This window comes from Haliotis asinina, chromosome 5 (assembly GCF_037392515.1).
Source record: "Haliotis asinina isolate JCU_RB_2024 chromosome 5, JCU_Hal_asi_v2, whole genome shotgun sequence".
Lineage (NCBI taxonomy): Eukaryota > Metazoa > Mollusca > Gastropoda > Lepetellida > Haliotidae > Haliotis > Haliotis asinina.
Window position 1 is genome coordinate 66,473,697 of NC_090284.1, and position 26,622 is coordinate 66,500,318.

General features: G+C 39.9%; 1 protein-coding gene across 2 annotated transcripts in view; it reads right to left on the reverse strand.

The window, feature by feature from the left end:
- Window positions 1–483: 483 nt before the first annotated feature.
- The window catches only part of LOC137285097 (class A basic helix-loop-helix protein 15-like), a 49,062-nt gene continuing 22,923 nt past the window's right edge, over window positions 484–26,622 (reverse strand). Inside the window, exons 1-2 of one of the 2 annotated variants that reach the window (XM_067817306.1) lie at window positions 23,729–23,866; window positions 484–9,479 (exon numbers count right to left, since the gene is read on the reverse strand). In XM_067817306.1, coding sequence (XP_067673407.1) covers window positions 8,784–9,476 — 693 coding nt within the window. In that variant the 5' untranslated portion in view covers window positions 9,477–9,479; window positions 23,729–23,866 and the 3' untranslated portion in view covers window positions 484–8,783. Of the gene's footprint in view, window positions 9,480–23,728; window positions 23,867–26,622 lie in introns of those variants that run through there. The other variant, XM_067817305.1, reaches the window with a different exon arrangement.

Below are 26,622 nucleotides of genomic sequence, written 5' to 3' on the forward strand. Positions count from 1 at the left end.
TAACATGATGTTTTCGTGTATGGTGTACCAGTTCTGAGATGCTATGCATTTCTTCAGGGTATTCAAACGCCAACGCATGCAGCCTAAAGAGAAGCACACAGTGCCGCATTTTAGTTTTTCAAGTGTAACTGTTCGTGTGGAGTGTATATCACATCACACGATTAACAACAACATCAAAATAAAAACAGAGCCCCAACAATATCTTCAGGACCCTGTTCTACAAAGCGATCTTAGCATTGTGATCCTACGTCTATGTTCCATCGTGAAAATCACGATCATCTTAGTATTACCGTCGTTTTGTAGTACGGGGCCCTAAGTCCTGCTGTACAAAACCACCTTAATGCACATTAAGACTACCTTAAGTCAGTGTTAAGGCATGGGAGTTGCGGTCAGCTAGGCGCTAAGATCTCTTTGTACAACGGCACCCAGACCACTAGTAAGCAAATAGTGACACTGTAAATAAAACACAACACAAAACGCATGTAAAATCTTAAGGAATTTTATTATGAAATTAAGTTTGTATGTATATTCATATGTATATAGATATATATTATGAAAATTCAATAAATATCGCCTTTTCTTAGCCAGATGTGTTATCTCGCCAGTAGCGTAACAGGGAACAACGACAGGGATATAGTCGGGCTCCGGAAAATACACTCATAGATCACTCAGTAAACAATTAGACGAGATTTATAACAGTGACAGGGGATGCAATGATGATGGAAGTAAGATATTAACAACACTGGAATCTACATCTGACAAGAATCGCATTTACACATTATAACAGACATGAAATATATTATAGCGTATTTCTAATGTACACAATTTCTGTCAAACAGCATTCACGCCACGTATTATATCAACTTGTGCATAAAACAAACCATAATCCATACAACCTTTTGATACGTGGTAATATGCTGAACAGCAAAAGAAACGGAACTATGTATTTCCGGTCAAGTTTGTAAATAGAAGACATAAACATGAACGGTTACGGTTAAGAATTTTCATTTACTGAAACATGCGTTTCTTTTCTTGTTCAGTATATTAAATTTCAAGTTTTGTTTTGCTAGGTTATGTTTGACTTTAAACAAACACACCAGGATAACTAAAGCACGTGCTCTGATATATGGTTCTTAAGTTCTTTCACTTGCCGTAAATACTTTTACTTCCATACAAGGTAACAAAGAATTGTTTACAGTCACACAGCAGTATAGTATGTAAATCGACGAATAGCCGGTCCCCTGATCAACAATTGTGGTTTGCGGATATTTTTTCATTTGAATACTGACCTAGTTTTATGTGAATTCTCAAGGTCCTCGTGGACAAAATGCCACTGAGATTTCACGAACAGGTGCGGCAAAGTGTTTCAATGGTTGTAGTCACGATATTCAAAGCAATGGCTTTTTTGGCCTGGGAGAATTATTTTGATAAACATTTGCTCGTTCTCGGGCAACACACTCTTGCCTCACCTTCCCTTAGTTATCTGGTAGGGATTACGAGTCCAAGTTAGTCTTCCATTCACGCTTTCATACAACGGTCATATAATGCAAATTGGACATGTGTATTAATCGTTCACGGCTGACCTACTGTCAACTTCGGGTGTTTCCGGATGAATCCGCCACGTCAAGCTCAAAATATGTTCAGTATTCAGCATCACTGATTAATTTGTTTATCAAAATAAAGTTGCTTGCTGCGAAAATATTCAATATGCTAACTGATAATTGCGCACAATCCGGAACATCCCGAGGTTGAGTTACTTAATGATGTGAGAAGCGCATGCGTAGAAGGAGATGGATGAATTGCACACGTGATCTACAGCCAATCGGAAGACTGTTTGCACCTTCTTTGAATCGTACAAAAATAGTTCTTAAATATCACACATTCAAGTCAATGCACAAAATAATGTCAGTTACACAGGCGTTCTTTTGGAATGTGTCACGCTGTTTTGGTCAGATTTGCTCTTTTTATGTATTTCTTTAGAAACAGAGGAATATTTCACCGATGTAAACCAACTTCAATGTAAGTCTCTTGAAATGTTTGTATGTATATCAGATGACGCTGATAAACTTGTACCAATGGATGATTGAAATTAATCACGAAATCAATGAAATATACCTCTTATCGGAAACATATCAACATCAGCATAACTGCAATGTACAACAAGAAAATATAATGTATTTTAAACATTTTCAAACAAAACAAGTGTCAATAAAAGAAATCAATTTCAGGCACAGTAATGGGAGGTGACATTAAACATCCTCCCCATATTTTAATAATGGCAGTATTAACATCAAAGAACGGGATCTCCCAATATTAAAAATGGGGGTGTCAGGATGTACAGGGAAATGTATACGACACTGACTTCCTAGTACAGGTTTTATAGAACTGATATCTAACAGTTTCAAACAACTATCTTACAGAATAATTGTATCAAAAATGTAATTAACATCTTCAGATAACGTGGTGTTCATGCGGGATGAAGCCTGGTTAACGAGTGTATGGGACGCCATATATCAATGGGGGGTGTACCAAGGGTGATAGGTGGAGCAATAGGCAATGGGGTGCATTGAGCTGTCATCTTATACTGTACTGTTCTGTTCTCTTATTTGTCTTTGAAATAACGTGGATAAAGTGAAAGATAATTGCAATACTAACGTTTATCATGATTTGAACAGTTAACCATTATCAGCTCATAGTATCCAAATAGCAGATATTAAATCTCATCAGTCCCATCCGGCCTGATTTATCCTTCATGCGTTTCAGCTTTGTGGATATCAGCGTGGGCAGGTATATTTCAACGCATAAACATGAATAAAAGTCGTGAAATACCAGAGGTCATGTTTGATAACATATAACCAGATTTATACCAATGACCCAAATCAAATTCGAACCCTACGCAGATAAGCGATAGAGGTATTCACAGGTCAAAATACACCATCATTCAAAATATACACAAATGACAAGTCAGCTAGTCATATTTTCATCAGTGTGCCCAAACACCAAATCACCCAACAAGCAAACTGACCTTTGAGGCTGTTGTATCTTACTTGGGTAAATTACACCAATTTGGTCGGTGCGTAATTAGATCAAAATTGTTGTAAATTCGTGCAATTATGCCGGTGCCTACTGCCGCCACAACGGCTTATTCTGAAATAAACACATGTTCTGACGCTGTAGTAACTTCCTAATTCATAATTAATACATCAACATTGGAAGTTATGAATGCAAAACGTTACATTAACGTAGGTATCATTATGATATCAGCATTGTTGTCATGAAAGGACTCGATATTGCACAATCGACAAATCACACCCCATTCAGCATTCCTTCCCCAAACAGCAGACTGATTAATACATGATGACAACCACACAGTTCAGTCATTTGAGCTGATCATATACTGTTTCTGCAAAGTCATTTCATAGTAGGGACGAATAAAGGTTCTGACAGATATTACCGATTGTCCCAACAATGAATTGTTACTTGAAACAGATTGCTGAGGTTATTTTGAGCCGTTTCTATGACAACATCATTTTACTGTTACAGGAGTCGATAGGCAACAATGGTCACGGTGTTATTAAAAGTTCTATGAAAATGTATTTATCTCGTTCATAATGCGTCACAATTGTCAGCGAACGTGACGCCTTTGTGGTAGTTGTGAAGTCATCACATGGCAGAGAGTGAGTATGTAATTAAAATCAGCAATAACTTCCGATTCATGGTCATTACAGCTAACTACCCTTGCTGGAGAAACACGATATGGACAATGCGGTAGAGAATCGAACTCGGCAAATTAATACAAATTTGAGAAGAGCTATGCCATTTTCGCATCCTACACACAGTAATATTTACCCAGTGGGTTGGAAGGTTGAGCCTGGCTAAAGATCAACCATTTCCCTATCGATTGATGGAGCCGCACCCAAATGTCCACACTTGAAATAAAGGAGAACGCTTTCGAACACGTTAAACTAATAATTGAACTTTACGCTACCTCGAGGAGAAATAGCTTCCCTACAGGGGAAGATGTCTTTCCTCCTGTCAATTACTGATTTACACACTTCTAGCTGTTTTTTAAATCCGTGAAACATAAATAAGAGAGCATGGGAGATCTCAGGAATCTGAGGAAAAACATTAATGGTTTAAGTGCTAGTTTGCCGGTGCCTAAAATAGAAACAGACTCTTCAAAAAGTATTTCCAAGTAATAAAAACATCTCGATTTCGGCTGAATGACTATTAAACTTAAATCAAAGAGGAAAGTTCACGAAATGGACCTTCCAAAAAAATCTATTTATTTTACACAAACATACGCCAACGTGGCCATCTAGAAATGTTGAGTTTGTTGATGAAGATCAAAAATCTTGTTTTGGGGACAGCAAATCGAAACCTTTAAACTTAGTTTGATAAAGGTTTTGTCGATCTATATGTGCCTTTACATGGATATGAAGATCAGGTGACAAATTCTTTTAAAGAGGAACTGCCCACGCATGGTTCAAGTCAAGACGAGGAACACTGTTTTATTACATGCCAAAACATCAATCGAATATCTATATTAAACCTATTGCCACGGAGGTAGAGGGCATGTGTATTTCGCCTATAACGGGATCTTGTAAGGACCTGCCATGCAACCCGCAGACAATCAATATGACGGAAACTGCCCGTCATCTCACTATGCTAGCTACACTCTATGACAGCGATTCTCTAGTACAAGGATGGTCACTAGTGGTCAAGAACTGCGGCGTGGTAAGCGTAGTCACCGAACTAATTGATATTGACCATGCTGGACGCTGGTCATTACCGAAGCCTTGCAGAATACTCTATTATATGCGCATGGGTACTATTGGGAAGCGAACCACTTTTAATCTTTGGGAACATTTGATTAAAAATACACTTGTCTTGGAGTATTGAAAATAGTTTTGATGTGTCAGACGTTCGTTCATTTAGAAGCATTATTCTTAAATAACGAATCACATTTTATATTTCTGAATTAGATTTGACAAACAATGATTCCCTGGGACGCGAAAACTGGTACCAACTGGTCAGCTCGATAAAGAACAGATAATGCTCAGGTTCTGAATATTGACTTTCATGCTAAAACTGAATTATATTCCCACGGAATAAACTCCATTGGTTGGATAGTGTATGGTTCGATAGATCTAATTTCTCCTGATGGTTTTTATGAAATCTAATCATGCCATGGCATAGAATCAAGGGACGAATGGTAACCGCGGTACAGGTCGAATCAATGCTCTTTGCGCAATAGGCACCGTGAACTAGAATAAACACTAGGGAGGCTGAACGGCCAGAGAAGTCCCATGACAATATGTAGCGGACAAAGTCATGACCCCAAATCCCTAGGCTTGACGTGAAACAGGACACACCTAGAACAAGAGAAGGGTTGGCGTTTTACGTCACAGGTTAGACGTTGGCAGGATGGATCCAGCGTTCCAAATCCTATAAACGGCGCTACAAGTTCGTTGTCAGATGGTAAATGATTTGGTCGCCAATACACCAGCATGGTAAAGTGAATTCGTAATTCGTCGCCATGCTGATGGAGTGCCTTTCATCTCAGGAATTTTGCATGTTTTTTTGTTAATCATGCAATTATGGACAATAGCACCATAAATTACAAGCCGGGTATTTATAGCAGAATGGAAGCATATCGGCTTCTTAACGAACGAGACACGCTCGGCATTGTCGTGTAGCGGATGAGTGAGAGAATAGGTCGCTTTCACTGAATTACAAGCCACCTTATAGCATGTCTATTTGTAATAACTCTATCGATCCGGTATTGAATTTTGCGTAGGATTTGTTAAAGCAAATTTCCTTTCCTTTCGAGGGCTCGCCGAGCATATCAAACGAGAGTCGCTGAGTGGGGTTCTTAATAAGCGTAAATTTGCATGTTTCATTCGAGTAGGTCGCGTTTGGACAACACGTTCGATCATCAAGCCATGCCGTTCATCCTAAGTATCCTTCATCACCTTAGGAGTCACTATGAAAATTGTTTTGGGCCCTATCAACAAGCGCAATATTGAGGATCGTGTGTGTTCGGGCAAGAGTCTGGCAGTTATAGTCAATAAATTCGCATTTGCCGCCGTTTTAAGTCGTCGAGATTGTTGCGACGACGTCGACGAACCAATTAGAATTTACTTCTTTACGTCTGGCATACAATGGCTCTGTAAAGAAGTTAAAGTTGTTGTGTGGGTAATGGCATGTACATATAGTCCTCGAAGAGTCATGTGTGCGACTTGGCAACACGACTAAGCTTTTACCTGTGGAAGCCTACTTAAACGCCGGAACGACTTAATACACGACAGGTTGTTATGAAAAGGGACATATCTTGTCCCGCGAGGAAATATATTATGAGATTCTGTGACCTTGGAGTTGCTCCAGGTCGGTTTGTGCAGTACGTTCTGAATCTGTCCGTTCATTTCTGACAGTACAACAGCACCTGAGCCTGTGCGAACATACTGAGTGCGAGTACTGAGAAGAAAACTGAAAATTGCAAACACTGATTAGTTTCGTTCGAAAGAATATAAAAATAATATTGAATCCTAATAAGAAATTTTCGCATTGCTATGGGTGTGACGATCGTTTTTCACTTTCATCCAGAAACACCGTGCCTTTGTTCTTACAGGAACCTGAAGCTAATTATGCCTAAGAAACCTTATTTCCACAGCTTGTAGACGTGATTGCTGAAGACATTATACTTCGTTACCAGTGCGTTAGGAGGTCTGGATAATAATCTTAAAACAGTTTCAGGACTGAAATTAGTACACGATATCAGATTAGTGATGAACGGATATTGAGACATCGGCTTCTGTTCAAAGAAAATTAAAAAAACAACAACATAACTTTGATCATCAAGTAAATATCTTTGATGGTTGTAGCAAATCTATATTTTTTATGAAGCTTGAAAGCGTAGGATCTTTTGGCCTCGTACACAATGGCAATGTTTCTCAGCATATCAATTTCAAAAATGTGATTTCTAAAATTAAATCAGATTGGTTTCTAGAGAAGTGGCGGTCTAACTTCTATAAAATGCAGAGACTGTTGTTGGATGTTGAGGAACTGGAGCGAGTGTTCAAAAAAGCCCGTCAGAACGGGCTCTTGGCGGAAACCTGCCCCCGGTATACGCGAGATGGCTGTACCTACCTCGAAATTGAATACAGTCTGTCATGGACGTTTTCATAGCCCATCAGAATTGCATGTTATTGATTCTGTGACCATAACGACACCATGGCTTATCGGAATGTGCTTCTTCAGTGTATTCGGACGAGGACATTCCACATTGTTTCAAAACCCAAAGGTGAGCCAAAATTACTTGTTCTAGCGTCTTGTTGTTCTGCAAGACACCCCAGTACGACTTCAATGCGATTAAGCAGTTTGGAACAAATTTCATTAGACTACAATAAACACGGTATTTATGTTTTAATTCTCCTCAGCTCTGTTTTCGGTAATGAATTGTTTATCAAGTATTTGGTATCTAGGTACTGTAACCAAAACACACCTTAGGACATAGGATAAGCCTTATACACAATATGATTTCATCATAGATAATCCACCAGTTTTAGGGACATCAACACATAAAGTGAGAATATATAAACGTCTTCGGAATAATGATAATGGTAACACCATTCCCAAGTGGAATCATACTTTTTGTGGCCTTATACAACGACTCTAAGACGACACTTTAACAAAATAGTTTCGTTTTATTGAATAAAAGAATAGAATCAATAAATATATCAATCTGACTGGATTAGACACCAAGTTCAATGATAACAATATTATAGGGGCACCAGATGTTGTGAGCAGAGTTAGCTCCCTTCGGTCAGTGTCGTATACATTATTTTATAATGGAAATAAGTTATATGACCTGTATTTGTGAACATGTACTCATTGCTGAAAGAACGAGAGTCGAAGAGTTAGAACGACTGAAGTCATGATAATGGCAATACTACAAGGTAATCTAAGAATTATCTTACAAACATGAGTATTGAAATGTACAACAGTTGTCAGTTTCAAATATACACAACATTGAATCCTAACCCACTCTTATACACTGAAATGTAATCTGAAAATATGCTGAAAAAATAAATGACTTCTTTTGTCAATTATGACCCAGGCATATCAAAATGAGGTGACTATACTGATGGAATGATAGGAGAGTGTATGATAAAAATTCTATTGATGAAAAGCGTAAGCTACAATCATGACTGAAATGCATGCATTTTGAAAGGCATTTCTAAATTCACATTTCCTCTAATATTACTGTGGACCGTTCCCAGACAGACAAAAAGAATACTTACATTTGTCTTATCTGAAAATAACAATTGGTCAAAACAATATCCATCGATAAATGTACACTAACGTATTTGAAAATAATCTGAACAATGATCTTCTTGTTTCAAAATAAAGGCTTTGTCCATTTTGAATTGAGTCCACTTGTGTTGGAGGCCACATCGTAGCTCATCTGGCACCTCTTACCTTTATGTTGTGTAGTTCAAGACATGAGTAACACGATAGAGTCTAGGTAAGGTATTGCTCCGTTTGATTTTTCACTAACATGATGCTCTCGCGTCATATTTTATACAAAACGCGATGATCTTGTTAGATATTTTGTGGACCGTGAAGCTCCCTTGCAGTTTGTCTCCAGTACGTGATGATCTCATTTGATTTTCACAAAAAGGTACTCCAGCAGATTTGGAAAGGATTTATTTGGAAGAGTCACAATGTCGGATGAGCTTGTTCGGCCGATGGCACTGGCCGATCACTTAGATGATGATAGTTTAAACTTGTGTGACAGGAAAGTGGACGCTCTCTAGTTCATCGTCTTCCTGTAGTTCATGCGAATTGCCATTGTCTGAGACGTCAACATCCAGACCCTGCATGGGCTCAGTGTCCAGCTCGTTACATGACCGAGTTTTACCGGATGTATTGTTTACACTATTCATGTTGTCGTCTTCATCCTCATACTCAAGATCATTAAACTTACTCTCAACCCCCGTCTCCTCGAATGTGAACGGGCGATTTTCTCCACGCATTTCACAAATCACATTAGTAAGAGCCTTGATGTAATTCTTCGCTAAAGTCAGCGTTTCAATTTTTGACAGTTTCCGGTCAAGACGGACGTGGGGAATGACCTCTCGGAGTTCCCCGAATGCGTCATTGAGACTGTGCATCCTCATCCGTTCCCGTTCATTGCTCTCAAGACGGCGCAGGTTTCTTTCACGGGCACTCACTCCCTTTTTCCTCCGCGCTGCTTTGCGTGTGTTCCTCGGCTTCTTCTCCGCTATCTCCTCATTTGTAGAACTTCCGGAATCTGAGGGCGAACTGGGGTTGTCTCTCTTTGTGCCACGTTTGCGCATGTCAAAGTCCTGGTTCTTTAAGCTGGTTATGCCCCAAAGAGAATCTTCACTCGCTAGATCGTCGGACATGCCTAATTCTATGTTCCTACTCATTTCCTCCGCTCGAGAACGCATAACCTGAAAAGATAAGAAATCCTACTTAGAATATGTTACACAGAACGTCAGAGGTCACAAGGTTTGTGAGTGGGTCACACAAACATCATAACAAGGCATCGATAGCTATACTTGGGCCACGATTGCCATTGCATGAACATTCATGGATTCAACAAAACGTCAGCACGATTACTAGGCAAGGTCAAGGTCAGCGGTGCAAGAAAGTGATGCGACCATTTCGCGTGATGAAAGGAGCGGCATATCTGTACAAAATAAAGGTTTTTAAAAATCCCCTGATAGTGGAAAGGGAGGTAATGCATTGGTTTCTATAGATTCTAAGCAAGATATCTCATATTAAAGAAATATGGCGCTTTTACGTCCAAAGGCACGTGAAGGCTTTCGCACTCAAACCGGAGTTAATTTGGTTTTCAAACCAAGGTCCGCATAATTGGAAATGCCACGAGGCCGACAAGCAACTCATTACAACTTGAATTAGTTCTGAGTTTTTGTTCACCAAGAACTTTCTAACAATTCAGTGCCCGGGGCATTTGTTCCCAAAGTCTTATTTTTAATGACGATTCTCGCGTTCACACTCACAAACATATTTAGAAGTCGCCATTGGTCTCTCGAATGTCCTTGCTTGAAGCCCTGGGGAATGAAGTACATGTCATTTCCAACTAAAATTGTAGGCTTTTTTTAAAGATGTCATTGTTATTCAAGCTCTGCTCTCTCCGCGACGAGAGCCAGTGGTAATTGAACTCCGCTCATATGTACAAGCCGTGAGAAATTAGACGAAATATGATTTTGAAAATGAAAGTAGTCATGTACATCATACTTCGACAGGTGGGTGTCCCAGCCGTGTAATCAACATGTTGTTGAAGCAAGATATTGTCATTAAATATGAATTACATCAGAATCTTCGTGTTAGACACGTGTTCATCAATCAGGTATGAGAACAGTCATACCATCCATTGATTGAAAGAAATCATACAATCATGCATAACATACGATCGTTGAGAGATATGTAACAATACACAGAAACATATATCTCATTTTGCTTAAGCCAAATATCCCCACAACACATAAAGTAATGCGTCTCATCGATCCCAGAAAGAAATATATACACATGAGACATAAAATCGTGCACTCGCGAATATTAAGGCCAGTTACAGAAATATAGCCGGTACAGTTTCGGTGACATTTAACGTCAGTCAAGTCTGGCCTTTGAATTACACACTGCAAGCTACAGGCCTGATGTGACATAGCAAGATCCTTCAACCTCAAAAACAATGCAAGGCAGCTGGTTTCTTTGAGAGTTGGACGATTCTGGTCCATCTGCTTCAAGTATAAGGATTGGGGAAAACAAATCGATCACCACGAATATAAAGCGGTGCGGCAGAGAGTTTAAATGTCACCGCCTACGCGAAGGCGTTTGTGTGTTGTTCCAGACAACTCAGTGAATGGACATAGCCATCTCCAAGCAAATGCCACCAATCGTCTGGACTGACCATCGACTTGGACACGCTGACCGATCGACTAGGTGGCTCGTGTTGACTAACGAACAGCGGCCTACATTTTATAGTATTTTCCGATGGATTTGACGTCATGAAATGGCATGCGCTAACTGTGGAGAGCGTGTCAGTTGTCTAAAGCTTCAGATCTGTGTTATAGATCCGTGCCATATGTATCTGATACACGTGTTCCTGTGGTCGATATCAAAATGAGAACTGATATCAACTGATAAGAAGCATCATCAGAGCATATGAGCCCCCACATCGATCACAGAACTGCGACTGCTGAAATTCTATAGGTGATACAAATTAAAATAGCCCTGAAGTTGATGTCACTGTTTGTGCTTTGATATGGACAACAGATCCATTCAGAGATTTATAAAAATATTTTCTTTCTGTAAAATCGATAAAAGGAACAGATTACAAGAGCGCTGTTGTTATAATTACGCAGTCGAACATCAGATACATTAACGAGATCTACTCCTTTATCACGCTTGGCATATCATCCTAAGAGCTCTCGTAAACAATTTTCTCAATCACCATTAAAATCCCAGTTCACATTACTCTTTTTATTGGGTTATTCACAATCACAGACACATCAGTGGCCCTAAGATTTATCAAAACGCATTAGATAAACAAGCCAGTGATGTTATTAATACTCCTGTACTATTTCTAATGATCCATGCAAAACTGCATCCTTCCTGACTCTATCGTAATAGTGATCAGCATTGACTGAAAGCTCTGTTATTTTAACCTTGGAGTATCGGGCAATTAATCGGGAGCCGGCATCATAAAAAGTCAGCGAGGCAGGTTGATAGGATTTAAAAGTCGTTTTGGAATATTCAAATAATAACTGTCCTTTGATGTCGCCTATGAAAAGATGTCAATGCATTGGTTCATGCTGTGGAAATAGCTTAGAGATCAGCCGCTGGCACAAAGACACTTTTTACACACTGTGACAGGCTGGTATTTATCAAGCAAGCCATAGAGGATACCTTTGACATTTGTGTTTGAACAGACTTCTTAATCAAGCGCTGCTAATGTGGACGAGTTATTAATGTGAGATTGTGATGGTGAAAACGCTGCCGGCTCGGCACACCACTAACCTCTGCTTATGATGAATGTAATTAGTAAGGGGAATGGTGGCAGTTATTTGTGAGTAGTTGTTACGTTTCATGTAGCAGTATATGTCCAGGGAGGCGTACCATTAAACACAAGGGAAGGTCTAATGAGGGGGAGCGAGGAGGTGGGGAAGGGGAAGACTAGAAAACAAATGTCACGTGTTCACATGTCTTACGTAGGAAGAACTGAGTTCAATTTTACGCCGCTTTTAGCAAAGTACCAGCAATGTCACGGCGGGACATACCTGAAATGAACTTCACACATTGCGCCCATATGGGGAATCGTACCCGCATCATAGCGTTAATGCTTTGGCTACCCCACAACCCCAAGACACTTGGAAGAAAAGTGTCATCTATACCTTTATTAGCATATAAATAACACATAATTCAATCACCTGTAACATATTTGCAAAGGGACACCATTAATGAGAACACCTATAGTACTCCCTTCACCCTGTCACAGTCTTCATCAGACAGCTGATGGCATGATGACGTAGATCGATGCTTATGATGTCACTCACCAGATTGTTTGCCTCAGAATCGATTAATTACAGCCTGCCATTTAATATATAGAATATTATCGAGTTTCGACATATAACAAGAAACAAACACACATGAAGACAAACAAACAACCTATGGATACAATACTGTATAAGGCAGCATTACTCTGACGTAAGACGAGGAAGTAGGGCGACAAACATCTCCGCGGCAGCTGATAATGAAACAAACAGTTCCATTTTCTTTTCACCAAAAGGTGTAAGGAAAGTCCTCTCTCAGCTGCAATCGATCGCCTCTGGAACAAGCTCGATTTCCATTCAGTCAACGACTTTAATTTGTCTTAGTTCAACATCTAGGGTATTTCTCCCAAAATAAGCTGGTATTTCGTGGACAAGACCTCTGTAATCTCTCCACAATGCCACCACAGGGAAAAAGCAGGGATGTCAAGTTTGGCCTGAACCTTGACATTTGTGTGTGAGCAGTTTACATTTGTGATGAATGGTAATTGGCCACCGATCAGAATAAAATCAAATTGAGAACGTCTAACCTGAAATACACATGTCATCTCCAGCTAAGAATGGCGTGGTATTTAAAGCCCGGAAAGAGCTTTGCTGATCATACACACACGTGTTTGTTACAAGGTGTCTCTGTTGTCGGTATATCCATGTATCCCTATATCTACACGCCCACAACCTAGCCCCAGGTAATGCAGACATCTTGTATCCATTTATCCAACTACCCATTCAAAAATACATTCATCAATTATCCATTTATCTAACTACCTATCTCCCAGTAATACATCCATATTGCATCTATTTATGCAAGAAGCCATTCCCAAATAATGCATCCATATTGCAACCAACTACCCATCACCAAATAAAGCATCCATCATCATTTATACAACGATCCGTCCGAATATGATACATCTATGCTCTATCCATTTATACAACTTGCTCTACCTACCCATCAACCCACCCTATTCCTCAATCTATCCATCAACGCACCCTATTCCTCTGTCTAGCCCTCAACCCATCCTATTCCTCTACCTGCCCCTCAACTCACCCTATTCCTCTACCTGCCCCTCAACCCACCCTATTCCTCTACCTGCCCCTCAACTCACCCTATTCCTCTACCTGCCCCTCAACTCACCCTATTCCTCTACCTGCCCCTCAACTCACCCTATTCCTCTACCTGCCCCTCAACTCACCCTATTCCTCTACCTATCCATCCAACATTCCTTCCCCTAACCTTCAATGCATTTGACTAGTATGACTGTACGTACTCGTTAATGGAATGTTTGAAACGTTAATGTCACCATTTCAACTATCAATTTATACCTTACATTTCGTGAACAGTTCTTAAATGTCAAAGCATTTTACGAAATGACGTTCAAACATCATTATGTCATCGCTAAACTGTACCTGCTTACATATTTGCAAACATTTGCTTGACGTAAAATCCACGGTGCACATGACAAGTGCGGAAGGCCACCACTGCCCTTTAAACATTTGCTCAACTTAAACCTTAGATTCATTACTCCATTCAACACAACGGATAATGTTTCTACGACTGTTTTAATCCATTGTCATATTTCAAGTTGACATTAATAACATGCAGATAATAATAACGCCTAGACACTAATAATATTTATCGGTTAATTATTTAATGACTCGTTTCAGCCCTCACTGTACGGGTCACAAAGAGATGTCAGTACATTCGTCAAACAGAGGGTGAGTGAGTTAGTCTTTTACACAGCTTTGATCATCAGAGCGTCTGCAGTTTATCATTTAAAACTGACTGCTGGAGTATTAAATGAGTAACACTCATTTGGACTGTGTGGCTGAAATAATGCCGATGTGACGTAAAGCCCAACTTCACAGTTCGAAATATTTGGGCCTTGAAGTAGGACGAAGTTTTGACATGCATTTGAAACATCAGTGATTAACGCCAAGGAAGAGATAGTGTCTGTTAACCCACGGAACACGTTTCGTATGAATGAATCACGGATGACACTGGGTATTAAAGAAAACAGAAATCAAACTGATGATGTAACAGAACCAAGCACTGAAGAAAAGCGACAAGCGGGTCATATCGCTCGGTGGTTCCTCACGTGTCGTTATCGCAATCCACAAGCAGGTCACATCTGTGTCTCCTCACACTGAGAATAAGTATTGGTCCCACGTGTCAATAAACCACAACATTTATCTTCAACTTATCAACACCTTTACAGTTGCATAGCAATCTTTCGATTGTGTGCACAAAATATTTCTTAGTCAGAATGATCTTTAAATGTACAAAATAGAATCTTGCACCTTTTGTTACTGGCGGGGACGTCAACGATGTTCAACGAAGATGATGAGCCCTGAACTAGTATAACGATTCCTTCGGGCAGCTCATACCGTATTTATGCAGCTCTAGGAACCATCGTTGCAGACAGAATCCATTAGCTGAAGCACGCCTTACGGCATCAACAGTAGAGGATAAGAGAATAGTGTTCCTGCGCAGCGCCATCGAGAAGTTCGACCATTAGTGAACCTCGTCCTTCAGCAGTTTTCATCTTTATCGAGGTCGCGTAAGGTCGGTAGACTTAAGGGAACCGGCTGTCAATAATTCCGCCCAAATCAGATTACCGCCGATCATCCAAAATAGATACATTTCTAAAAATAAACGGCGGTTTTACCCTTCGTTATGGACTTTCTGTAGGGACGGCTCGATATGGTTTGGTGGTGATCCATTACAAAACAGTTAGAATGGATCGTTGCTTGTTAAGTACTGAAATTTGATCGTGGTCCTTCTCCACATACTACATGAATAGTTAAGTTATAACCAGATTTTAGATAATCCGTACAAAGCTTGTTAGGAAACCAATTCTTAAAGAATAGTGCTGTTGTGAATTGGCATGTACATGGACAGACTTATTACGTTGTGATCATACACGGCTAACCCAAACCTGGTTAAATCAAACCGATAGTCTCGGTCTTGACGGCTTTCGTTATTCAAAACATGGGTATCAATGATGTTGACAGGGTGTGTACCTTAACAGAATGATATATTTATTACTTAGACACTTCTGTCTCTTAACAACGGATTCATTTATTCATAACATTGATTGTTAATGTTGAGCAGGGTAATTGGAATACCATAACGCACAATATACCTTACTTCCGTCGTGACCTACATATATATTCTGCTCTATCAGATAAATAACGAAGGTAATTTTACATGGAAAATATTACCATGAAAAATACATATAGTTTTACCAAGGCCACTTACATTAATGCTAATATCATAAACGAATAATTGTCGGGATTCGATCCGTGACAGTCGACAAATGTGGGTCAATCTGATATAAGCAGTATCACAGCGATTTGTCCTGTGCAAACAATACTATTTGCGGCAATCATGTTTATATATGTGTGTCGTGAAGCTCAGACTTAACAGAGTGTTTACATGTTGTCAAACATGTATGTTCTTCTGATTCTGTAGTATTTACCATTCCCAGAGATGGCTTAACACAAACCATCGTAAAAAGTAAAGTATTCAGTGTGTGTACCAGTTCATTATCTAGAGCAGACATGCGTTTGAAACGAATATCTATCGGTGATACAATGCTCAAACACACCAGCTTGCCTTCTACAAAATAATGGCCTATATACATGCATAATGTTTCTTATAGATTGTGAGCGTGTGAGGCAGCCGTGACTCCTCATCGTCGGGTGAATGTCAGTTATGAGAGTGAGTATTTATTTATGTTTGTCAGTATATTGCAAAGCAAAAATATGCTTAACTTTAGAATGAATGTGTTATCAATATATCATAAACACTATTAGTCTATGCTGTGTGTTATACCCGAATCAATTACTAACATGTGAAAACCGTAAGATGTAATCATGAAATGTCATAACTGCTTTGTTACAAATGACATTTGTCATTTTATTAAAATATTCTAAATATCCCTTTAACGTATTTCCCGAATTTGCATTACAATGATCATATACATGTCAGTATGCAACTACAAGCTTGATATCTTAAATATAATTCTAGAACCTTATCAGCTATGCACAACAGGATGTTCAAACAAACCCCCACAACAAGGCATGCACTTGGTGAATGACAGCCGCTTCCCTGACAGCAATATATAGTGCAGATACCAAGCGAGATGGCGCAATATTTCAATACAATAGCAATCAAGGGATACATTACCTTTCCAGGGCGACAGACCCGTTGACAGGTAGGTAGATTAATGAAATATGCCCGTATGTAGGTAAACCCAACATACACCTGTTCGCTCTCAGCTTGGCCTCGCACCTACTGCACGGACTTAGTAATAGAGCTCCCACCTGTACGTTCAGGATTGATCTAGCTCAACTGCTGAGTGACAGCTATGTATATTTGTTGTCGATCGCAAAAGTGAAATTGACATGCGTGTCCATTTCAGTCCCCAAGTGCATTTGCGGGCTTTACCTAGTCATTTACACGACAGACAATGTTACATCGATATAAGTACACTATCTTACTGCATGTCGAAAAATCAATTTCTTTGGCAGCAACCATTTGTTTCCAAAAGATAGGACTATTTTGGTTATTATATTCATAACATTTCAAACATCTTATTAAATGCATGAAGCTACATGTGTTCTCGATAATATAATATATAATATAATGATATAATATATAATCCTTTTAAAGTAACGATAATGTTAGTAAAAGGACAAAAGGAAATTTCTGGCAAAAAGATCTAGTTCCTGAATGCCCGTTAGGCAAAACCGAGGTATCAATTTCCACTGCTATGTGTTAGCGGCACTTCCAAAACTTCTGATCATAAAAAGTATGGATGACCTGTCAGTCATTATGTAGAATGTCCCAAGGGTTGAAACGATATCAGTGTTAGACTGACAGTGACTGCTACAACCTGGACCTCAATGACCTGACACCGACGATGCATTGACCTGGCACTCATGATGCAGCGATCTGGCACTCATGATGAAGAGAAAGGGGGAAGCATTGTACTGGTAGACCTGTCACAGCACTCGGCGACGACGGTGCAAAGCATACGTATAATATATGTTTGTACATTGCTGACAGTGAAATGGATTCCCCGCCAACAGACGTGTTATGCACCACGGATGTGAAGTCTTTCGCTTGATATGGGCCCAATTTGCACCCTGCAAATACCTAAATTCTGATGTACAGTTTCTCTGAAGCGTAAACATTAAAAACCAACTTGTTTGTGTCCTTTTCGTGTTCATTGCAAAGTCATAATGTTATGCTATTTCATATCATGGTATATTGCGAACCAAGGTACTATAAGCGGTTGTATATATCACCAGTGTAAGATGGCTAGCATTATGGATATTAATATAATTTACAAGAGTGCACGGTTTCAGGAGACAGCTGAACTTGGCCAGTATATGGTGATATATTGCTTTGGCAACCAATGATGACAAGGAGGATTCAGAAATTTGATGCTTTGTCTTTAAAAATAGTCAGATAATAAGCTGGCCATTTAACTAATCTGAATATTTCAGCAACTTGACGTGACGCCTGGGTCAGAGAGTAAAGGTAGATCATCAACGGCTCAACCCATTGCCTTGTACATTTTAGCAGTGCCATCGGGTGCTTAACAGTGATTTTCAGAGATTAAGTAACTAACTTGTACATTTCAGTAGACCGATTTGATCTCATCAGTTAGTACGGTCACTGTCTCAATCGGTCAGTCAATCAATCAATCAACTAACCTGTGTTCATTTAATTCAGTTCGCGATCATGATCATATTTGTAATCAATAAATGTTCGTCCAGATACGTTATCAATAAACATCAAAAGCTAGGTCATGGCAAGGCCCAACCTTTCATTCTGCAACGACGCCGGGGCGATCGACTACATCATGTCTACATCAAACATCAACAATGTTCAGTGCGGATAACACGAATTCAGCCTGTCTGCTCCCTTGTCAAAATGCAATGTGTGACTGACAATTAGCATGTCTTAATGCTCTCGGACATGACCTTTAGCTGATCACGCTTAGGCAACAGATCCAGATAAAAGGCAAACTGGCAGGACAGGGATGGTAAACGTTGTTGTTTGCACTGACATGCAAATATATGTAAATATGACTATTCGACGTATAGTCTATACGTCAATCACATCATGTCTGCCAGGCATGCGTCATAGATAGGTATAATGGTATACACTCGTACAAAAGAATTTCCGAGAGATCATATTTTTTCATTTTATGCGTAACTGATACATGGTATAGACTTTGCATATGACATTGCTTAAATAGTTGCTGTGTCAGCTGTACTTGACGGGGGTGTATGGCAAACAAGAGCGAGTGTCAAAAATGTCGTTAGAAATATTTGACCAGACACATATAACGTAAACATTTCATTTTTGCGATATCAGTTCGGAAACACGACAGTCGTTTTACTAAAACATGACACCATTCGCGTAAAGGGAAAAAGTGCTTTTTATTATTATTTCCAAAGTACGCCCATACATAGCAACAGTAAACTAGCAAATCTATGGCCCATAGACCAAAATATGTCCAATTAATACAAATATTAAAGGGTGTTTTGCCCACACATTCTAGAAATGGCGTCCACAGCTGTCATTGCGTGTATATCTTGTCAATCTTCCTACCTGTGAATTTTCGACAGCTGTAGGAAATATTGTACATTACCACCTGTCCATCAAGTTAGGATCGGCCACTGAACAGTCGGTGCAAAACAAACACTCTGTCGAAGCACCAGCGCAAACAATGACATGCTGCCCCAAAGCGGCTGGAACTCCGTTAAGCCCTTGGTATATAACGGGATATATACGAATGTGTGCTAAGCGCAGGTGCGCGGTATTGAAAGATCCCAGAATTATATGTGCGTCATTTGCTCGCAGTTCAAGATGTACATGCAGTTTCATGGCCCATGCACCTGATAACGACATGTGTGTTATCTTGTATATTGCAAATAACCCAGTTTCTATCAATATTACATATGTGTCACTGTATAGCTGGTCACACTGCCCTAGTTGTGTTCCAGTTTTCAAAGAATGCCGTTTTAAAATCTAAAATACCATCGGTTGTTTTCCAGAAACCGAATTCTTGCAAGAAGCATTCCCAAGACAGCACATGTGCGACTCGTTCAATAAACAGATTCTGAGAAGCATGTAGGTCAGGATGCTATCTTTTAAAGTTTTCACAACATCCGTGAAATGTTTTGAGGAGCGAAGGCAAACAATCTTGGAATGGTTTCCGTTTTCTTGAGAAATGAGCTACGGTATACATAGCATAGGCTCCGGAGAAACGTGACTAAACTTCATGCGAGTTGTCACAGGGTTAGCAAAAACTAATCCTTGAAATCGGAGAAGCCAGAAAGCGATTGCTAACGATTACCACCAGCTCATGTTCTAACAAATGTAGGTCAGGGAGACATGCATTTATAGATATATAGTCCCCATATTAGCCTGTTTTGATGCAATCTACATGAAATTGACAAGTGAGATGCTATTGCTGTTCCATGCATTTTTACGCAATTTGTGCCATGGCTGTGGGATTGACATGCGAGGGACAGATGGTTAAGACGCTGACATTAGATTCTGCTTCAACTATGACGAAGGAGAGAGTAATCGGTGTGTTTTTGAAACTTAACAACCTCAGCTCAGCCGTACTGCTTGTAAATAGCCACAAAGTTGGCCATTAGTGTGTTATTGATTTTGATCTCTGAAACTGTTCAATGTTATAAAACTGTACAAAGAGGATACTATTTATATCTCACAAACACAACACTCAAGGACAGGCGCAAATGCTTCATGAATTCAGTGTTAGGGGAAACACTGATTAAGATATCATTTCAGCTGAATTGAGTACGTAATATTAATATACATCTGTGTGAGTTGAAGTCTAAAAGATCATATATCCATATCGAACACTTCCAGACAACACTGTTTCTCTTTTACGGATGAAAGAACGGTTTAGAAACTGGGGTCATGTCAATACGATATATTTCCAATCTTGGAATTTATAATTACATGCAAGCTATAGACATTACTGTTATACACAATAATACACTCAATGTGACCTTCATGTGGTATATACCAAGGTTACATGAGATATACATATCAGAAGATAATTATCAGTAACGACCGAAATTGAATGTGGGAGAGCAGAGTTAAGTGTTCACGCGAGCAGCTGTGAGGAGTTAATTTGTTCTGTAGTTCAATCATTCTCGTCACGTGGGAGTTAAACCGCGTGTATTTAGTCACCGAAACCGAAAGTACAAATCTAGTACTACCGCGTGTGCAATCAGTTCTGTTGCATCATCGATTTCTAAAGCAGGGAACCCGCGTGTTACGTCCATACATACACAAAAATAATGTTTTTCCAACAGTCAACGAAACACGGAGCTAAAGCCGCTATGCCACGAAAGCTGAAAAATTGCTGATTCAGCGTTTCGAGAATTTTACTCGTTGATGTAATGTCAAGATGTATTTACTGAATACTGTATTGACTGAATACGCGGTGGTGAAAAATAACATATTGAAATTGATATGGCTCGAGATGAGGTAATTCTATCCTCGATACATGTAGTTGTCTTAGTCTTAGCCTACGTTACTGGGAAATGTATTTGGCTTCTCAATCAGGATGACAGGTGCATACATTTCATGTAGGGGGATCGTGTATGTTGTCGCTGTAGTTGCTCTGCAGCCCGGTGATTGTATCCACTTTACTTCCTACCCGGTGCGACATGTTGATGAAACAAAGCGATGTCCATTGCAATCACATTTCATATTTCTACGTTCAACCCATGGGGATTTCTGTGATAACTGGCGGATCAATTTCGATGTAAACAAAACCATTGCGGGTTTGACAGGAGACTCGAGTAGGCTGGACTGGGATCATTTCGACAAACAAGCTGTGGAATTTTGACAGATAATCAGTGAAAACCTTGGTCATATAACGCTGGACAGCTTTGGAATCGATAAGGATGCGGAAAAAACACCTAATCAATAGCAATTAAGAACAATCGGCATTTCTAGGCCAAGGTATACACACAAGGGATTGCTGTCGGATGTACTGAAATATTAAATCTGCAACCAAAGTGTCACTGCTCTATGCAATAACTGAAGCAAGAATTAATGTCAATCCATGGCCACGGGTGCTAGATTTCTATGAGATCACACGCGTACACACACCAGTAATAGACAGTGTTTGAAGAGGTATTTTAGCTATCGGGCCATTGAATAGTACAAGTACATAGCAGTACAAGACAGATTGACGGCTTGAACTAGTGTGTGGAGGGACAGAAGAGCTGTTGAACCCTTGTGAGGTAATTTACAAGGTATAACACTATTAAACAGAATGACGGCTAAAACTAGTGTGTGATATGGTTGCCGAACTGTAGGTACACTGTATGGTACATGCACAAGGTATAACAATATTAAACAATAACGAATTGAACTAGTGTACGAAGGGAGAGAAGAGCTGTTGGACCACTGTGCGGTACATTTGCAAGGTACAAATAGCACTTGTAGACAGAATAAATGCTTGAACTAGTGTGTAATATGTCGAACTGTGGGTACACTGTAGTGTACATCTACAAGGTATAACAGGGTAAGACAGATTGACGACCTGAACTGGTGTATTACAGTACTCGACATATCAATGGCTTGAACTAGTGTGTGATAATGAAGCTGAAGATTTCATTAACACATCAAGGCGAAGATAAATAGTGTCGCTCACATTGTCTCAGCTTTGATACATCAATTCATAGACCCTCAACGGATGCTCCAAATATTCCTTTTGTCTCGGGGGCGGTATATGTAACACAGGAGAAGTCAAGATATTCGCTGTAGTATCCCACATCTTCACCTGGTCCCCGGTGCGCGCCACGTGCCTCTCGCACGGTGGATGTACATTCGAGGCAAACCGTGAATGGGAAATTTACAATTCAGGAAACAATTCTGACATCCTATATTTGATTATGCGTTACGTTATTATGCCTGACAGTGTCATACAATTCTGGTATTACATTTGCGTTTAATATCCATAAACATTGCACGGAAATCCATTACACAACTTCTCCGTATCACCTGAGGTTACATCGGTATCGGTTGCCCGCCTTCAACAGATGCAGTACGTACTCTCAGTTACGTATGGAATATATTGCTATGAATGTGACATTCGTCTAATAAAACAGAACGAAGGCTCCAGCGCGAACTTGATCAATACACCATTAATACAGTCCAAGAGACAGAAGTTGTTAGAATGTATTTATAGCTAGCTAGGCTAATCCAACGGCTGGCAGTTTGGGCGATTGGACACAGCACCTGTCAAAGACAATATACTCAGTGTGTGTAAAGATCCTCGCCGCGCGAGTGTCTTCAGTCGAAAACAATACAGTTGATATTCGGAAAGGAATCACAGAAATATATTGCTATTTTTGAGGATATGCCGTGCCATTTAATTGCTAACTCTTTGCAGTGAAATCTGCAAGGGTTGTATATATCATGTCAATGACTGACAAGCCGGGTGTTCTATGACCGGCCTTTAATGACCCCTTGCGCGATCTTATGTCATTAGCCTGGGGCAGTGGTGCCTGTTCTGGACTAAAGTGTGTCATCGAGTCACAGACAAGCTACATGAAGGCTTGCATATGTACATTTCACTTCATTGCTCTCAGCACCATGTTAATAGCACACTAATAGTTTGTAAATTACACATCGATAGCTGTAGACAGGGATCTTTCATGCGAGAGGTTAATCATTAAGTGAACGAACATGTGTAAGAGAAATCCGTAGCATGAGTGAGACCGTTTCATTTTGACATCTTTTCACTATATGCAAACAGAATAAAAGAGTTAAAGTCATGAGTAAGCAAGTTTCTCGCTAGACACATAAACGTATGAATGGGGTGGGTTTTTTTCAGTTACAATTGATGCAATTTGAACAAAACCACATACGGAGGATCAGCTGTCAGTGAAGATACCAATAAAGACTTGTAAAGAAAGCTGTAACATAATAGGAAAGCGTTGACACGTGCTGACAGTAAATCATGTATATATCAACTCGTTAATTGCTTCGAGAGTCACTCATGTGCATTGCTGTTTGACAAGCCACATGTCCCTTGTCAGGCAACGATATAGCTTACCTCTGGTTTATGAAAGTCAAATGTCCACTCGGTATCCTTGACCAGCTCTTGGTATTCCGGATATATAGGGAAGCCAGAGTTACTAGTGATGGTTCGCACTGCCTCGTCTTCCCTGCGTTCACAGCAGTGTAAGCCTCAGATTCAACGCCACTCACATATCCCGTTAATACGCGGCTTTTGCCCGTGTTATTTTAATAATCGATCTCTCTGTTTCGATAAGCCAATCACATGTCCCGTTCGCTGTGACGTCAAATCTGTAAGGCTGATAGCAGCTCGAGTTAGCTACGTTAGAACAGGAATTATGTCACACCGATTGAGAAGGACCATTTTGGAGAGAAACAACAGGTTGCCTCACTCTGAACAATGCAGTCCGTCTCAGCCAATCACAGAGCTTATGACGTAGCGACACCGTATCTCCCCCTCCCACTAAATGTTAATCATAAGCTGCACGTCGGTGTGAGCGCTGAGCTAAATCGAAACGGAATCACTCGCTAGCTTCATTCACAGTACTTGGGACTTGGGACTTTTCAGACCGAGATTATGCTGTGACAGATGAGGATGGTCGCGACATCACTCCCCCATTCGCACTCCCTCCTGCCCACGCCGTCCAATCGATCGATGCTGACTTATTCGATGAGTGATCTCCGCGACAAGTGAATTCTCCTCCTTCATATTGGAGAGATGTAAAGTCTCCGTAACATGAAATAGCTGTGATATTTGCGTCTACTAGCAAACAATCCACTCTGAAATAGCGCACAACTGTCCAGATTGTTAATGAGAGATGTAAACACAGTATCCCTGCAGCAACCGACGCTAGATTAGATTCATCGAACTAATCATCTCTCGTCTAGAACGAATCGCTTCATCTTGGATTGTCTTTATTAAAATTTGAAAAATAATAACATTAGGTTCCATGCAGCATCTATTGCTAGTTCTGTTTGTCAAAAGGCTGCCTGTACATGATTAACTCTATAATTCCGATCATTTATAAACACAGTAGGTGTTGTGGTAATTGAGCTCTGGTGTCATTTGCTTGATATCGTTCACAATTGATTTAGACTTAGAATGCTAACACCCTAGTAACAATAATATATAACAGCATAGAGATGGCACAACTGCATACCGTAAACCGCATAAAGGGAAGTGGGTTCAGTACCGTAAAAAATACAAAGGGAATCGTAGTGGACACAGTGTAATTATAAAGCGAACAGGTGCATACCGCAAAGCACCTAAAGAGAAACTGAGTCTCTACCTGTATCTAACGCAGTCAATCCTATCCCGGTGTCATACACTTACATTTAATGTGAAATCTAATTACAAATTATTCTTCACATTTTTGCAACACACACCATATCTATCGTGCATTATTGTTTCAGTTAGAGCACATTTCTCACATAACTCTATGAATTCATACATATGTGTCTGTCACACACACACGCACACACAAGCACACGCACAGGCACACGCACATGCACACGCACACACACGCACACGTGCGCACATACACCACAAGAGTAAGGAAATCAGTAGCCGGTGGTACAGGGTGTATCCATTTCTCTCCAATCGATGTCAATTTGCGATTGACGAAGTCTGTGGAGTTCGGCCAGCAAGGCACAGTGTGATAGATGCTAGATGACAGGTAGATGCGTGAAACGAACGCAGCAGCTGGTGCAACAGGTGCTTGTCGATATTAACAAGATACACTGTCACTCATGTTATTGCCTAGATGCTACAGACTATGACGGATGACGGATTACGGTTACTGTTAAACGTCTGAAATGCACATTTGTATGTGTTTAGTTGAACATGTGCTTGCACAATGATGTAGGCTGTACTGAAAGGGGAATTAATATATGTGGATATATCAACTATAGTTTTCACGTTTACAATTTTAACTGAAGTTATTGTTTCGATATCAGGGTGCTCGTTTGTTTTGTCATTTGTCAATATTTTACCTAAGGGAAACTCTTAAGTGTAGCATCTTAACAATTCGAAATAGACCGTGCATCAAATTATCCGTTTATGACAATATTTACGGTAAAGTCTAAACTGCATTATACAAAAATGGTTTGATTTCTAGCACAGTGATGAAGGTCAGTTCTCTTGCTAAAGTGGCATTACTCACTCACTCATTATAAAATACACTAAAACACAGGAATGATTTCTAATGGGCTTTTAAAAGCTTCCTCGATACTTTATGTCACTACTTTACGAGAACACCAGGCCTGTGACTGTTTATTGTTACTCAATTGCCTTCGGTGTGATCGTGATCCACAGCTTCCCTTCAAACACAAAATACAGTGTATTAAAATTCTTGAGAGGCGTACTGTATGGCCCTTTACATATATCACTTAAAGGGACTCCCAGAGCGTGCTCAAAAAGTTCAGTATAAAAAGGTAATCTGTTCATTTCAAGCGGTTTGCAACAAGGGCAGGTATGATTTATGTACACTCAGTTGTTGAACTCGGTGTAACATATATTCCAAACTGTTAACTATCGGAATTAATTTTGAGGTCACTGAGATGTTTAGTTCTTACTGACGTCAAACACACTTTGATTAGTAGCGCACTCGCATGTATTTCAACAGAACTCTCAGTACGTACTTGAGTTTATGTGTACCTCTAAATCTCGCCACGGTAGCCTAGTGGTTAAAGCGTTTGCTTGTCACGCCCAACTCCCGGGTCTGATTTCCCATATGGGTACAATGTGTGAAGCCCATTTTTTGTGTCCCTTGTCGTGATATTGCTGAAATATAGCTAAAGACGTGGTAAAACTAAACTCACTCACTCACTCTATATCTCTTGTTCGAGACAGTATGGTTAGATAGTTAGCATGACACAAGTTTAGATAAGGATTATGAGATTATCCCGTGAAGGATGATCTACGATGACACT